At 47.2% G+C, this 16965-nt stretch overlaps 1 protein-coding gene across 1 annotated transcript in view; it reads left to right on the top strand.

Moving 5' to 3' along the window:
* Positions 1 to 67: 67 nt before the first annotated feature.
* Positions 68 to 16965, top strand: part of ARHGAP17 (Rho GTPase activating protein 17) — a 40671-nt gene continuing 23773 nt past the window's right edge. Inside the window, 1 exon segment of the mRNA XM_032125751.1 lies at positions 68 to 220. Within this exon segment, the coding sequence (XP_031981642.1) occupies positions 168 to 220 (53 nt within the window). The 5' untranslated portion in view covers positions 68 to 167.

Here is a 16965-nt window from a genome sequence, read left to right as displayed (position 1 = left end):
AGTGGCGGAGGCGGCGGGGGCCGGGCCGGGTCGGGTCGGGCGGAGCTCCGGCGGCGGCGGAGGAGGAGGCGGCGGCGGTGGCGGCGGCAGCAGCAGCAGCGGGCGGCTGGGGCGGCAGCGGCGGGGCCCGGCGTAGCCCGGCGTAGCCCGGGGCAGCGGCCGCCGCCATGAAGAAGCAGTTCAACCGCATGAAGCAGCTCGCCAACCAGACTGTGGGCAGGTGGGCGGCGGCACCGCCGGGGACGGGACGGGGCGCGGGGGGCGCTCCGCAGTGTCGGCCGCGGGGGGCGAAGCCTCGGTGGGCTCCGCGGGAAGCGCGAGGGGCGGCGGCCGCGGGCGCTCGGGGTTAAAGGCGTTCGGGAGGCTCGGTCCGCGTCGGTCCCAGGGCTCCGCCTCGCCTGCCCGGGGGCACAGCCCCGCTGGGCTCCCGGCGTTCAGCGGAGCCCTCGGGGGCGCCGAGCCCCCCTCCCCGAGCCCCGCAGGGCCATTTGCATCGGGCGCTTCCTGTCTGCGCTTTGGCGACTTTCGTTTCCTTTCTCCCGGTGTTAATATTGAGGTGTCTGCTCTATTTCTCGCTTTCTCTCACATCTAAGAAGACTTCAGAGAGTGCCCTCTCCAGGACTTCATTTGCCTCCCCAGGATTTAATTTTAACAAAACTCACAGGAGCCCTGTAGGTACAATTGCTACCAGCTTCCAGCTGTCAGAGTCTGGGAAGGTTTTTAACTCGGATCTGTGGCAAGAAATCTGTGCCTAGACAAGGAAGTGTCCTGCAGCAGCAGCTGTCCCTGAGCTAAACATGCCAATGTCACCACATCGCTCTTCTAGCAGAAGTCAATACTTTTCCGCACAAACTTCCTTCTGCTTTTAATCTGAAAATCAGTTCCTCTATGGGGAGTATAAATTGAAAGTCAGTTTTGATACTGAAAGTATAAATTTATTATCTGAGTTTATGTTTTGGTGGCCTCCTTTCCAGTAACTCTCTTAACGGGGTGTTTATTTTCCTTGGAGCCCACACAACCCAGGGCAGGTGTGTCAGCTAATAATGCCCAAGGAGGAGATTTTTAATAGGTTTGTTTTGCTATTAAAGAGGGAACAACTTCCCAACCAACCTTGTCCTCTCATTCCCGCTTCATATGAATTAATGGAGTTTTTATGTTGTTGGAGGGATTATTGGCATTCCCTGTTTGCATGTGTCAGCGCCTCAGCTCCAAATCCCAAGTGGAATTTTGAGTAATCTGGGTTGTACTGAGTAGGATAAACAGCTTGGGGTGCTTTGTGCTTCCAAGGGCAAATCCAGGTGGAGTGTGGAGCAGTGTTTGGAAGTGTGGGTGGGGAGGTTGGCAGTGACCTTTGGCCATGCAGGTGAGGGCTGCAGGGTGCTCGGGTGTGGTGTGTGGGCAGGTTCTTGTCACACACCCGTGCCATGGAGTCTGGGGTGCCCTGGCAGCCTGGGCATGCATGGGGTGGGGGGGGGTCTGGTCTAAAGTCTAAAATGGAGACACTGCTGTCATTGGTTTTCATTAAAAACTATTTAAATGACACTGAGTCATTTGTTTTTATACGTTTGATATTCATTAATTTTGGCTATTTCATATTGCTCACCTGCTCACATTTCATGTGCTAGTCAAGCATTCCTGGAGTCACCAGGGCCTTATTTCATTTCCCAAAGTAAAATCAGGAACAGATCTTAATGGGTTTCGCTTTCAGGTATCAGGGCTGAGGCTTTCAAAGTTGGTTTGAGAAGCACTGCAGGATTCATCAAAGACATGACAGACATTCAGCAGGATCTTACTGGCAATATTACATGTTCTCTTGGGTTGTACTATGTTATTTTGAGTTGGTGAACTCATTTATTAGTTTATTGTGCTGGGACAGAATGAGGAGAGAGAAGTCCTGCGTCAAGAGGATCCCTCTGGTTGTGTGAATGTTTGAAGAGGTGATGGTTCAGAGTTTCAAGGCCCTGGACCATGGGGCACCCTGCAGGAGAATGAGCTGCTCCACAGGAGAAGCAGCATTGGGAGGAGTTTGGGGTCTGTGCCGAGGGGTCACAACCCCTCCGGGGCTGATCCCTGACTGGCTGTTGCATTTCCTGGTGCTGTTTTTGGAAGGGATGTCTCCTCCTGCTCTGCTTTTCCCTCCCTCAGAGGTTTGTCCATGGTCCCTGGGGTGTGGGAGAGCAGCCACGTTACCCTGAGGTCAGCAGGGCTGGGCCTGCGTCAGCCACGCGTTGGCACCTTGGGTTGTTGCTTTAATGAAGGGCTGTTTGACTGAAGGTAGGAATGACACTGCCCTTCTTCCAGCCAACTTTCAGGGGTGGCATCCTTGGCCTTGGACCCCAAATACCAGAGCTGGCATCAGGGAAGTAACACCTTAATAGGGGAAATAAGAAAAGATGGGCAAGAGCTCCATCAAAGCCGAGGAATGGCATTTATGAGGAGCCTGTGAGTCCATGGATGGAATTATATGGAGTTATGAAATACATGTAGGAAACTAATTAAAGAGGGGATTAGCTCAGTGGAACAAGATTCCACAATAATTAATAGATGTGTTAAATATTTGCAGCAATTATCTCATAGATGTTCTTGGCTGCCTTAAGTGTTCAATCTGCTGCTGAGGACTTTATATTTCATATGTTGGACAGATTTGTTGTCAGTGCTGCTGAGGGGAACAGCACAAGCTCTGGGAAATCTAAAAAGTGAAATACCAGAGCCTGGGATAGGTGACTGAGACACAACCTGTCACTGGAGGTGGCATCACAATGTTGTCAGGGCAGTCTTAGCTGGAGGAGTGAACTGTGAGTCCCAGTGTGTGTTGGTGCTCTTGGCATCCTGAAGGCTTTCATATCCAGTCAGGATAATTCCCAAAAAGCGGGGCTGGGACCTGCAGGTGAGCAGAGGCAGGGCTTGCCAGGAAATCATTAGTTCCACATGAGCTGAATTAATGCATTGCCATAAAGTGGCATCTTGCGCACAACAGGCACAGGGCTGATAACCCAGAGGAATGAGCTCAGAGCTAACTTTGTCTTGAGCTACATCCTGAATCCAGCTGCAAACAGCTGGAAAGTTTTAGGTAGGCTTAAAAAAATTAGTTGGGGAGGGAGTGGAGAAGAAAGCAATAACTTTAATTCTGAACTCCATGAATTTCAGGTGGCCTGTGATTCCTTAGAGGCCATGTGCTGGGATTGCTTTTAATGGGATTTCTATCCTAATTCCTCTAAACCTTCATCTCTTCAGAGGCCCAAGGCTTTTATCCACTGGGAGCAGTTGTGTGTGTGTGTTTGGCCTGGGCACAGAGCCCTGGGAAATTGCAGTTGTGGACTGGTTTAGGATGTGCTGTCTCACAGATTTGGGGAGGTGAGGTTGTACCTTCCCTTGGGATGCTTCCTGAACAGATCCTCACTCCAGCAGAGCACCTGAGTGTTAGGCTCAGAAATTTAAAAGATATTGTGTTTGATGTCAGCAAGGTAATTCTTCGTGTATCTACAAGTGCTTGTCTCCGTTTCCATGCCCTTTTATAAATTACAAAGGAGACAGATTTGATTAGAAGTTTGGGAATATTCTCCTTTATAGCTGCAGTCATCCCTAATGAAAATAAATGTTCAGAGCTATTGTCATCAAAGCTTTGCACTGATACACTAATAAGCATTTGAACTACATAGCTGAAGTAATTTCCATGAGGAATGAGCCCATGGAGAGGTTTGGATCGTGCTGTTTGCTTACAGAACTCAGGTTGGTAATTAATGACATTTCAGGCTGTGACAATCTCCACGAGTTGGGCTTCCGGCCTCTGGGGACCAACTGCTGCTGCTGTTGTTGTTGCCATCAGGTTCTTTCTTCATCCTTTAGGTGCAATCCCTGAGTATCATCGTGATTAAAAATTATTCCAGACAACTGCTGGGGCGGTTTGGGTCTGGTGAAGTCACCCAAGATCAGACAGGTGGATTTTCTTACTGCCTTTGCTGGGAGAGATACTCGATCTGCCCTGGGGCTCTTGCAGTAATTTAAACCAGGGACAGGCAGCTCTGACTAATTAGAAATCTGGAAGAGCCCACAAAGTGCCTCAGAAGGCTCTGGTTTTATGCAAGAGGCTGACTTACTGTAGCTTCTGTGCTCGTTTCCCAGTGCTCAAATACAACTCCTTATGTACAAATAGGTTTTTCCAGGCCCTGTACTCATGGCATTGCTCTGACTCACCAGGAGTTTTGGAACATGGCTTTTAATAGCTCATGTCCTGCATAAAAGTTGCTGTGCTGAACTATATTTAGTGTTTCTTCAAGCCACTTGGCAATGTGCAAGTCTTGAGTTGGAACTGGAGTTGTAATATAATTATTACATTAAAGCAAGTTATGTTAAAATGCCTGTTATCGAAATATTGTACAAGGAGGAGCTGGCTGCGTTTATCTGTACTTGGAAAACCTGCTGGAAAGCAAAAATTTCTAGTAATACTTCATGGAAAATGTGGATAGTCTGAATTATTCCTTTTTTTTTCTCTGCTAAAGCTTTATTAATTGATTCTTGTCTTCCCCAGAATTGTTCTGTATATTATTACTTAAGGAAGGTTTTTCTGCTTCATGTTGTGTTGATAGTACTTTGGAACTCACTTTTTCAGGTGTCCAGGGTGGTAAAACAAGAGTGCATCCATCTTTCTTGATGCTTCCATCAATGTAACATTAATCCTAAAATGCCATTTAATCTCAAATAATTTCTTCTTTAATGTTTTTCTGGTTCTTGTGTAGGGGAAAAAAATTGAATATGACCCTAGTACTTGAAAATCTCTGGCTCATCCAACATCCTTTAATAGGAGTTAAATCTTCTAAGTGTTATTTATTTGCACTGCTTGTTGTGTTTGGCAGAGATATTTGGAAAAGTGGTAAACAGCATTGAAATATTTCATATTTACGGGGAGTTTTGCAGGTTGGTATTGTCTCCATCAGAGTTGCTCATGAAAAGAAAAATCTCATTTCAGTGTTTATAATCGTTATCTCAAGCATTTCCTGTTTATCCTCCAAATGAAGTTCCAGGTCTCTAATTAGGAAATTAGATCTTTCTGGATGGCAGCTGAATCCAATGACGGGTTTAAAGGAGTCTGGGTGGATTTAATTAGGGGGATGCATGTTCCTGAGCAGGGGCAGGGTTTGGGGCTTCAGGTCAGGCACTGGTGGGAACAAAGTGTGTGTGAAAGCCAAAGCAGTGGGGAATGACAGCCTGGGGATCACTGTTGTTGGATAACCATCTGGGGAGTGGGCTGTTGGACAGAGAGCGTTGGCAGGAGCTACAACAGGCTGAAGGGAGCTGGCACACACAGCTGCAAAATATTCCTTATCTGGCTGCTTCCAGGGTCCTGGGAGCTCTGCACAGGCACAAAACTTGGCAAAGTGGAGTTTCCATGTGGGCTGGGAGCAAGTAAAGAGCTCAGTTACCCTGGCAGCCACTTGCTCAGCCCCAGCAGGGTCAACAAAGTCTCTCGGTATCAGTGCATTTATCTGTTTCCTGCACCCTTTGGGGACCTCTGACACAATGTAATGCTTTGTGCAGCTTGGGAGTTGGATCTTCGAACAGGACAAACTTCCAATTATAGAAAAACAGGCAGCTATTATGTGTTCAGTTTGGGGCTGCTGCTTGTGGCGAGACTTGGCACAGGTGTGGGGGGTTTGGGACTGTATTATCACAGTCATAAACCACAGATTATAGAAATAATTCCAGAAATTGATGGTTATAAATCGGGTCCAAGCTGTGGTCTAGATTGAATTTTGTGTGTCTGTTAATCCTATTGATTAATGTCCCCTTCAAAGTAGATTGCTGAAGCCAAAGGAAAAATCACCTGAATTTACTGAAGATGAGGACTCTGTAGTGAGTTTCTTCCACTGTTCTGTCTCGTTGGAGAGCTTGGGAGCTGGGGAGACCTGTGAGGCTGAACTGCTGCTCTGGTGAGCTGCTGGATTGCTGTGCTGGAACCCCTGGTGGGACCAGAGGCTCTGGCTGTGAAGAGGAAAGAAAACAGTGTTATTCTGGCCTAGTTTTTGGTGTTTCCTTTAGGTGTTGTAAAGCAGTGAGTTTATCAGGATCTCTTAATTCTCACGGGCCAAGATGATCTCATGTTTAAAGTCCAGGTCATTAAGAATCCTGAAGATTACACACTTAAGAAATTAAGTTGTGTGTTTTTAAGAAACTCTCTTTCTTGTGCCCTTACAAGGGCAGCACCAGGTTTTAAATCAATGAGTAAATAGTTGCTCAGCCCTCAGTTTAAAAGCCTCATTGCTTGTGATCTGCTTCCAGACCACATGAAACCAGGGAATGCCTTGCCTGGGCTGCCTCTGCCTTGCCCACGTCCAGAAGCGGTGACGTGGGCAGGGCGTGAGGCCCAGGGATCCCGTGGGTGGCATTTCCCACGTGTGTCCTCCCAGCTCTGAGCCAGGGGTGGCTTCTGCGTGGTGGCATCTGACAGAACCAGGTCTCCCCAGTATCCCATCTAACCTGCCTTCTGGCGGGGGGAAGCCATTCCCCCTTGGCCTGTCGCTCCAGGCCCTTGTGAACAGTCTCTCCTCATCTTTCTTGTCAGCTCCTTCAGGTACTGGAAGGCCACAATTAGGTCACCCCAAAGCTTCTCTTTCCCAGAGGAAACTAAACAACAAACTAAATTTTGTTGACTTGAATAATAAATGTTGTGAACTCCAGTAGGAACCAGCTAAAGCCTGTTGGTCAAAAGAAAAAAGTAACTATATAACTTTGTGTCCAACTTGTGTGTCAGGTGCCGAGTGGGCAGTGGGTAAAATACTTGAGATTTTTGTTGCAGAAAAAGAAACGAAAAGATTCCAAACGGGAAGATTTGGGTAGTATTAATTGCCTTCTTGCATGCGTGTCCTCTTCTCCTTTGGCTCTGTTCAAGCTGCTGCTTGATGAAACAGATGAGAGGACTGATAAAACATTCACAATCCAGACAGACACTGTGGGATCTGCTCTGACTGGATCAGCTTGGGCTCCCTATTCTGCTAGGGGTCAGGGCTGTGTGAGGATAAAGGGAGCCTCTGTCTCAAGAAAGCCTGGTCTTACAGTGCCTTAAAATGAAGAATAAAGAATCCTCTTTCGGTGCAGGTGATTCTCAGGTGGTTTCAGAAGGGTTTGAGGTGCAGGTGAGCTGGAAGGGTAGTGCCAAAGCTGGCACACCATGCTCGGGTCACAGCACGTAACCGGAGCCTGAGTCACCATTCCCAGCCGGAGCTGCGCCACTTCCAGGGGGAAGCACTTAGGGAAGCACAGGGAGCTGGAGCAGTAGGAAAGGATATTGTCCATAGGGGTTAGGTGCATCCAGGGTGGAGGTTTTAGTATCTGACATAACAGCAGAATAGGGAGGTAAAAATACACCTGAACGTTCCTTAGTGGCAGCAGCTCAGCTGAAGGCACAGGAGGTGTGTTTTTTCGTCCTGATATTTGTTCATATAAACAAAGTAATCCCAATCTCTGGGCATGGATGATTCCTTGATTCTGACTTGATCTGATAGGGGTTCTTCAGAGTGAATAATTTTAATATCAGGTTATGCCCAGAGTCAAAATCTCGAAATAGTAATGATTTGATCTTCTAAAGTAGCCAGAAGTGATGTAAGAGTCTGTTTCAGCCTGATGCTGTAATGGGATACACTTGGAAAGTGTAATGATGAAAGCAAATGTATTTCTTAGACACTTGCATGGTATTTTTAGGTTATGATAATGGATCTGGGGCTAGAGCTGCTTGTTAGAGGTCGTTGTACTAGCAATGATAAAATGCCAAATAACAGGATCTTTTTAGGATGGGGTTAAATGAAAAGTGTCTTTGTGTGTTAGAAATGTTTTCTAATATTCTGCACAGTTCCTGGAAAGAAAATAATTGTAACTTAAATGAAGTAGCTCCGTTTTTTTGGCATTTTAGGGAGAACCTCCAGCCCATGGTATTGGGCCTTGTCTAAGGCAGCAGTTGCACAGCTCTGATCTGAAATTTATGGTAGTTTGATTAAACACCAGTTAAACTGGGTGAGGAAGTCTGATTTTGGTAATTCAGAACCAAGTGCCTTCACAGCAGTTGGTGGTGACATATCAAGTGATTTTAACAGATTACTGTTCTAGATTCCTCATTTTTCAGGCTGTTTGGCTGTTGTAGGTACCAGTCTTGAAGGCTAAATTTGATCCTCTATCTCTTCCAACCCAAACCATTCCAGGATTCTGTGGTTTTGATTAAAATTTATTCCTTAGGAACCAAATAGCCTTAGAACCCTGGAGTTTGTAGTTACTATTCCATGGCTGATCCATTGGACAGTCAGGATACTTGTGCAACTTCTCTTTGGCCGGTGCTGCTTCTCACCAGGAAAGGGCTCCTCAAACCCAGGCCAGCTGGGTGAGGTCACAAGTGCTCCTCTTGCTGAGGTGGAGCCTTTTTTCCTGGATAGGGATTGTTGTCTGTTGGAGTTAATTGCACTGCAGAGTGACAGGGACATCCTGGAGTGACTGCAGGGGAGTGAATCAAAGAGCCAGCAGGGTGCACACATCGAGATGCAGAATGGCCAAATGGCCTTTGGATCAGAAGGGTCAACTGAGGAGGAGTTTTTCCTTCTGTCTTGCAAGTTGTCCTGTGCTCCAGATTGCTGCACTGAAATTTTTGTATACATAATCTCACTGTTTTCTCAAGATCCCAGTGGTGCTTCCAGAAGTGAAATTTAAAATTAATGAAGGATAAGTGGTAGCTTTTACAGCTGAATTGGCACAGACAAGGTAGGTCCACTGTTGAGAGCTGTTAATGCTGTTGTACACACAGGTAACATACATCCTCCGTGGTTCAAAGCTAAGAAAGCTACTTTAGCCAGTGACAGGAAAATTAATTTCAAAGATGGGCCGGTTTTTAGAAGATAAATTGTCCTGCAGGCAGTTGGAAAAGTCACAGCTGAGATATGGCTGTGGAAAGTACACAATTATTCAAATGCAGACTCTTCACATATAAATATCAAGCAATTGTTAGGAAACATCAATCCCCAGACTAAAAATTCTATTTTCTGTAGGAAATGAAGCTAAAAAACTGATATTCTCACACAGAGAAATCATGTGTGAGCTGAGCTTGCAGCTTCTGTTTGGGTTGAGCGTTCAGCTTGTCTGCCCTGCTGCAAAGCGATTTCACACGCAGATTAAGTGTTCTGAGCTGCTATTTTTGTAGGAACAGAACAGCAGGCTAAAGTATCCTGGTTTTTGTAACAGCAGGTCCAGGCGTGTGTTTAAGTGCGGGATCATAACCTTGATTAGTGCGAGGCTCCTGTTTCCTTCTCAGAAATGCAGGGATTGAGTTAACTTTCAGTTTCGTGCTGGAAGAGCAGAGGAGCCTCGTGGCAGGGTGGAATGGCCCAGCTCTGCTTGTTGGACACACTCATGTGCTCTGTGTGTGCTGTGTCCAAGCAACAGGAAAACAGGAGCTGTGTCCAGCGCCGGGATCCCGGGGCTGGGCCGGGTCTGCTCACAGTAGGGATGCCGGGCGCTGCCGCAGCCTCGCCTCCTCTTGCTGAAACATAATCAAGGGCTGAGCCATTAATTGTTAATCATGGCCACGCTCAGGAAATCAGCGCAAAGGCTCCGTTGTGAAATCGTGGGCATAGGGAATAATCCCTGGTTTGTCACCAGCTGATTTTATATAACTTCAGCTCGCCGAATTCCCTTATAGCCTTTTTACTGTTATTTGGAAGCTTCTAGCCCCTTTTTGCAGCCTGACTTTCTATTCCTGCTTCATTGTTCTGCCTTTTCTGCATTTCCTTGTTTTGCTTCTTGTGTTGATTCAGTTTGGTTCCTTCTCCAAGGCTTTCTCTTGCCAGTTTTGTGAATCCCCAAACTTAAAATAGATCAGGGTGGGCAATACATTAAAAAAGAGCAGCATTACCTTTGGTGAAATGAATGTTTCAGGACTGGAGTTTTTTGACCCTTATGCAAGGCTGAAATCACTGGATCCTGGAATGGTCTGGGTTGGAACCACCCCCTGCCATGGGACAGGATACCTTCCACTGTCCCAGGTTGTCCCACCCAACCTGGCCTTGGACACTTCCAGGATGGGGCAGCCACAGCTTCTCTGGGCAACCTGTGCCAGGGCCTCACCCCCTTCACAGGGAAGAACTTACTTTTTAATATCTAATCTAAACCTACTCGCTGTCTGTGTGAAGCCATCCCCCTTGTCTTATCAAAGTTGAAAAAAAGCAACCAAGTATGCAAAAAACGCCCAGGGTTTTTTCAGCAGTTCAGTGTATTTTGTTCATTCCTGTAGTGCATATTTTTCCTATTCAGACATGTCTGTCCTGTAAAAAGTTCGTCTGTGGAAAAGGCAGTGCTGCTTCTTGGAGTCCTTTTCCAGCAATTGATAGTGCAAGACTTCTGGGAAAAGAAATCATAAAGCTTAAAAATGTCTTGAGATCATGGTAATCCACCTGTCTTGTGGCTAGAGTGGAAATCGAGGACCAGTTTGGAAGTTCAGGAGATGCTGGAGAGTGTTTTGGTAGGTTTTTTTATTCCCTTTTCACATGTGGAGGAGTTTCCATGTCAGCAGGTAGTTTGGCAAGGGGACTGCACTCTCTTAAATCTGAAAGCTGCCAAAGCCACATGTAGGGAATCCCTGAGCCCTCCTGTTATCCAGAGCTCTCAGCTGCTGCCTCGGCTCTGCTCAGACGTTCAGCTGCTTCAGGCTGCGCAGCAGTGCCCGGAGTTCTGCCAGCCCTGATTCTTGAGCTGCCCTTCTGTTTGTTCCCAGTCCTTTGTGCTCGCACCTCTGGTCTCTGACTGGAAAATGCCTTTTCTCCCAGCCAGGTGGGTGTTGAGCCAGGCCAGTCCTTGGAGCTGCTGACAGTGGGGATGTTCCTGCAGGGCCAGGGAGATGGAGTGGGAGGAGGGAGGACACAGCCACTTCTGTCAGCAGCTCTGCCAGCTGATGTCACCTTGTGGGAATGAAATGTTGGCCCCAGGGTGCAGTTTCATGATCAGTTTAAGCTGATCTTAAGTAGCTGTCGTTGCTGAAAGGGACAGATTTCCCTGTCCCTATCCAGCCTGTGCTGGTGCCTCCTCCCCAGCCCGTGGGGTGGCCAAGGAGAGGACCAAGGCAACTGGGAGCCAGTTTCTTTTATTGGGTATGATTCCAGTCTGAGCTGCTGGTGATGCAGGGAGGGCTGTGAAGACCTACATTTGGGAAGGGGATGTGTTTCAGGCAGGGCCTCTGGAAGGAGAGAGGTTGTAGGGAATTGAGTGAGGGGGAGTCAAGCGTTTGCTCCGTGCCGTGGGTTTGGCATGGAGGTGACTGGAGCTGGCACAGAGCTGGGTGCCCTGGAGGGCCCAGGTGAGCAGCCCTGGCTGTGGAGAGCGGCCAAGGTGAGCAGCTGGGTGAGCAGCCCTGGCCAGGTGCTGGTCCTGAGGTGCTGCAGGATCCTTTCTTTCTCCTGGTGCCCAGGTTAAATTTCACCTGGAGCTGCTGCTGTGGCCCGAGCACTGCCAGGGCACAAAACACAGGAATCCCTGTTCTGGCAGCACCTACTGTTCTGTTGGCACACAGGGGTTGTAAAATTACGCCTGACATTCAGGAGTAACAATTCAGGAATAATTTAGGTTGCTTTCTGCTGGACTGTGTCTTGTAGCAGAACTGTACCCAGCTAATCTTAGATAAAGGATACTGCATAAGTAAGAGGTTGTTGCTTGGGAGGGAGGTAAAGACCTTGTATGAGAATAAACTTTTAAATGTAAATAAATACCTGGCAGTTAAATATTAAAAGCAGTTACCAAGACATGGTGGGGAGGGTGTTTGTGTACTTTTTAAAAATAAATTATGTTAATAAACTGACATGTTTGGAAAGCTCAAGTTCTATTGTAAAGTGTAGCATGAGAAATGTAGATTGAAGTACTTAAGGGGGAAAAAGCAAAGCATAGGAAATACATTATGATTTGATAAGCTACACCAGAAACTTTTTAAAGTTTGTCTCGGGTTCTTTGGGGTTCTTTGGTCACTAATTTATAACAGCTTGTCGTAGGACTTTTTTCTTTGGGGAGCAAAACATGAGACCGCTGCTGGATTTCACCTTGCCTGGATGTTAGCAGTTAGAATGTTAATCCCCTGCAGCAGCACTTGTCTTTTCCTTCAGACACTATTAATAGTTTCACAAATCAAATGCGCTTCTTTTAAAAGAAGTCACATTGTTATTTGCCTGACAGAGGCCTGTGGTTTTTCAAAGTCAAAAAGAATATGGGGGAGAGCTTTAATAGCTGTGACTTGGTCCCTGGTATAAAATAGCAGGTCAGCAGTCAGTATCTGATTTGCTGGGATAGTAGTTAATTGGAAGCACTGAATTGTAAATTTTTATTTGTACCCAGAAGTTCACAAGCTGTTGGACTCATCAGGCTGCTCACTGAAACATCGCTTCCTCCCTCAATCAAAACTGCTCTAAATGGGCTTCTACTTTTAGACCACTATTGTAATTTTGCCTGTAGAAAGTTCAGCTTAAATTCATCTCAAATTTGCAGTACTGTGGCTCAAAATGATTTACCTAGCTTTGCTAGACTAAAGCCAACAGTGCTTTTCTTGAACTGCACCATATTTGGTGGAATTCTCAAGGTCTAATATGAAAACCACTCAGTGTGTGTTTTACAAGGAGGAGCTGTGCAGGTCCTTGCTGCAGTGCCTGTCCCTCTGAGAGTGGCCTGAAAATAGGATTTGGCTTGAGCTGTGGTTGTTCTCCAGAGCTAAATTTACTGCCTTGCTCCGGAGACCAGCCTTGGATCCATTTCACCAACGCAGGAATTTCAGTCCCGTCCTGTGAAGAGTCTGTCATGGGTTTCCCTGCTCTGCACAGGAGCACTCTGCTCTCCTTCCAAGATTATTATCTCCCTGAAGCCTGCTCTGCCTCTCATTAGAGCAGGCAGCTCCCTGCTCCCACATCCATGGCTGCGGTGGAAAATCAAAGCTGAGCTTTGAGAGTGAGTGACCAAGCGCAGTTTGATGGGGGAACTCAGTGGAGATAATGAAGAAGGAGGGCAAAGCAGCAGCCCTGCTTTATCCACTGTCTTTATCCACTCATTGAGGCCAGAACTGTAGTTGTGCAGCTCTGAGGTGTTTGGATTACTGAAATATTTTGGAGGTGATGCACCAATTTAAAGCTCTTCTAAAGGACTGGAAGCACAGGAGTTGCAGCTGGTGGGTGAGTTCCAAAACAGCAGCCTTTGGTGGGATTTGAGTCACTGAAACATCTGTGGTCACCAGTTTACAATTAAATCAATTTTAATACTTGTACAAAAGCTTACATTGTTAATTTGGGTGAAAATGAGGATAGGAGGCAAACTAAAAGTTGTACTGGACTAGACTAAAAGTCCAGTAAAAGGCTGGTTGTGTGTGGTGTTCCCTAAATACTAATACTGAAAATGAGTGGTGACTATCACCTGACAGTGTTCTCTGAGTTAATTTTGAACATTTGAAACCCACTTCAGAATACTGATGTTTCTCTTGGGTCGTGCTGGTTTCCTTTCAAAAATTAGTCTAAGGTCAAACAGGGAGGAGTGAGTTTGTGGTCCTGAAACACCTTGGAGTTGTATTTTCTGTGAAGTTTGTCTCGGCGAGTGTTAGAAGAGCAAATCTTTTCGAAGGGAAATTGTCATCTCGTTCTGGATTCCTTGTTTTGGTACAGAGCTGCTGATTCTTTCATTTTTCCTGGCAGCAAGTGCTGCCTATTGTATGTGGAAAGCAGGCAGGATGTGCTGCCAGCCCGCCAAGGTGCTCAGTGTTACCTCACCAGTGAGCTGAGCTGGTTACTCCTGGTAACAAACAAGCCTTTGTTTGAGGAAAAACCATCCAGCAGGGAAGGCTGGCTTTACTTCTGTCTCCAGATTGGGGAGGATGTCTCCTTGCTTCCACTGAGACCTTTCCAGGGTTGTGGATTTGTCACTGCCCTCCCATGGCATCACCTCTGCCAGGGCCCCCGCCCAGCGCTGGGTGAGTCAGGGGTTTGTTCCACAGTGACATTTCAACTGAGTCACTTGTTCTGCTGGGAATGGCCAAGTTTTTATAGCTCTTGTGTCAGGTTTGCTCTCGTTCCTTCCTGGTCAGCCTTTCAGGAGTGTGGATTTCAAAGAGTCATGAAATGGTTTGGGTTGGAAGGGATCTTAAAGTCCAGCCAGTCCCACCCCCTGCCATGGGCAGGGACACCTTCTACTATCCCAGATTGCTCCAAGGGCTGTTCACTGGACAAGGGCTGGCCTTGGACACTTCCAGGGATGGGGCAGCCCCAGCTTCTCTGGGCACCCTGTGCCAGGGCCTGCCCAGCCTCACAGGGAAAAATTCCTTCCCAATATCCCATCTATTCCTGCCCTCTGTCAGTGGGAAGCCATTCTCCCTTGGCCTGTCTCTGCAGGCCATTGAAAAAATCTCTTGCAGTGATTCTGTAGCTTTGACCTGCCTTGGAGATCAGCCCTGCTTCAGGACTGATGCCCCAGTGATGGGCAGGACCAGGGAGATCTCAGATACTGTTTAGATGAAGCTTTATTTATTTTAAATTCACTGTGGCAGATTTAATAGACCCTCTTCGTTTTATATGTGTAAATGTAAATTCTTTCCCAATGGAAGATAAACACTTTTATCTCAGGAATTCCCATCTGCTGTTTCCAGATGTACAGAGAAGACTTCTGGCCTGGAAGTATGAAGGAGCTGCAAAATGACCAAGTGAGGGGATCAGTTTTTAACCTGTGGGGTGGGTGCTGTTCTGCCCACCCTGCTCGGGCTGAGCCATGCTCTGAGCTGCAGCAGAGCCCCGGGGTTGGGCTTCAGGCTAAGTCAGAAAGAAGGGGTAAAGTAAAAGGAATTAAAAGGAATTATACCATAAAACACTCTGAGAGCAGTTCAGTTGGGGGCACATGGAATGCGTTTTTAAAATGTCACAGCAAGCTAAAGTATTGTGTTAACATGTCTAGAATAAAAATACAGTCTTTCCCTGTAAAACCAATTGGGTTTTTGCTTGGAGTGAATTAAGGCCATGCCATCCCCAAGTAGGAAATGGCACCAGCATTTCTGTTCCATATCCTGTTTCATGCTAAGTACTGTATTTGCTGTCTTGAAAAGAAAATTTGCTTGAAGAAACAACAGTTTTGTTAAAAATGACAGTTTCTCTGTGTCCTGAGATCACGGAGGGCAAGGCTGGCTCTGTTCAGGGTTTTGGCTGAACCTGCCAGATGAGCTGTGCTCGGAGCCTGCCCTGCCCTTTGCTTCTGTCTGTTCCCACCCTGGAGCTGTGTCAAGGAGGCTGTTTGTCCAAAGGCTGAACTGGGGGAGCTGATTTGGCTGAAGAGCAACTATTTCTGTCAAATTATTCCAGTTATTATATCCCAGCTGAACCAGGGCTTGTATCCATGCAGGAGAGGGGCAGTGCAGATATGAGGAGCAGCACACGAAGCTCTGCACAGTGGGCAGCACGTTGTGCTAACTGTGTGAAAGTACTGCTTTCATAGAATTCAGTAGCTTTATCCCCTTTTTTCCTTAAGAGGATTATTGTAGCCATAGCAAATGATTGTTCAGTTCTGTTTTTACAATCAGTCTTTTAAAATGCACTGCTGATTTAAGACCTCAGTACCAGTTGATTCATGTCAGGGTTCTGGTGGTATAGCAGAGAAGCTTCAGTTCTCAGAAACTTCTTTCCCAGGGGAGCAGCTCTGTTCTGCTCCAGTGGAGCACTGCCAGGCTGGCAGATATTTTGGATTTGGGCAGCTGAAGGCCCCTGTACTGTTGCTGTGGTGGGTGGGGTGCCAGCCGTCTGTGCACAATCCAACATTCCTGGGCTGCTGCTCGTGCCCTGCTCTGTCCCATCTGCCAGCACCACCTCTGGGATTGCCACCTCTGTCACCAGAGGTGTGGGGAGGCTCTGGGCCAGGCAGGTCCCTGTTTCCCTGTGGATCCTGCCCTCCCAAGGCACAGGGACAGCTCCTGCAGGACCATCCTGTGGTGAGGGCCCCAGGAGGGGCTGGGCAGGGTGTGCTTTCCCCATTAGTAATGGCTTGGAGAGACCTCGTTTTGCAACCCAGATTTAACTGCTTGGACTGAGTGGAGTTTAGCTCTGGGAATGTAAACAGCCCTGGCTGCTGCCGTCTGGCCTTCAGAGGCTCAGCTTGTGCTGGGCTGTGCTCAGGGTGTCCCATGGGGGAAGGAAGCTCCAGTCTGGCGGCTGGTGACCAGCTCTGCTGGGCTTGGGAAAGCCCTTGGGAATACTCTGCAGCTCAGGCTTCCAGTTCTTGATTCCAAAAGGAATTCTTCATTAGTTCAATTAAATAAGGTGCAAATAAGCCCTAACAAGGGCTGAGGACAGAAGTTCAGCAGTGAAAAAGAAAATCTGTTATTTTTTACAAGTTTGCTGCTTCTCTAATTAGCTGGCAGAAGGAATTAGCATCCCTCGAAGCTGTAGTTGGATATAAACTTCAAACTGGTCATACCTGTAATTCCAAGGGAGACAGAGGTTAATTCTGAGGGAGACAGGTTAATTCTGAAGGAGCCAGGTCCCTTTGATGGTTTGCTGCTTTTCCCTGTGCAGAGAGGAGATGGGCTGTGCTGCTATCACAGGGTTGTGTTTTCTCTTTCATGGCTGTGATCACTGAAAAACAACATTATTTAGTGGCTCTTTCTTGGCTTCCTTATTAAAGGTGGAATGTGGGCCTGCAGGAAGGGTGAGGTCTTCCCTCACTGCACTTCCGAACCTGACATCATCACCAGGGACTGTTCTGAATCTGCCTGGCCTGGCCACGCTCCTGCTGGGGTGTCTCCCCAGGGCTGGGGAGAGCATCCCACGTGGAGGAGATCCAGCTGGGGCTTTAGATCCCGGAGAAACCAGCTCAGTGTATGAAGAGAGCTTAAGAAAAATAAGTAAAATTATTTTGCACTTCACACAGTGATCCATAGTATGTGGGTAACCACACTTAAACTGGAACAAACTTCTGCTAGCACAGTACTAAACCATG

The sequence above is a fragment of the Corvus moneduloides genome, chromosome 16, assembly GCF_009650955.1.
Source record: "Corvus moneduloides isolate bCorMon1 chromosome 16, bCorMon1.pri, whole genome shotgun sequence".
NCBI lineage: Eukaryota > Metazoa > Chordata > Aves > Passeriformes > Corvidae > Corvus > Corvus moneduloides.
This window is presented reverse-complemented; position numbering and strand designations above follow the sequence as displayed.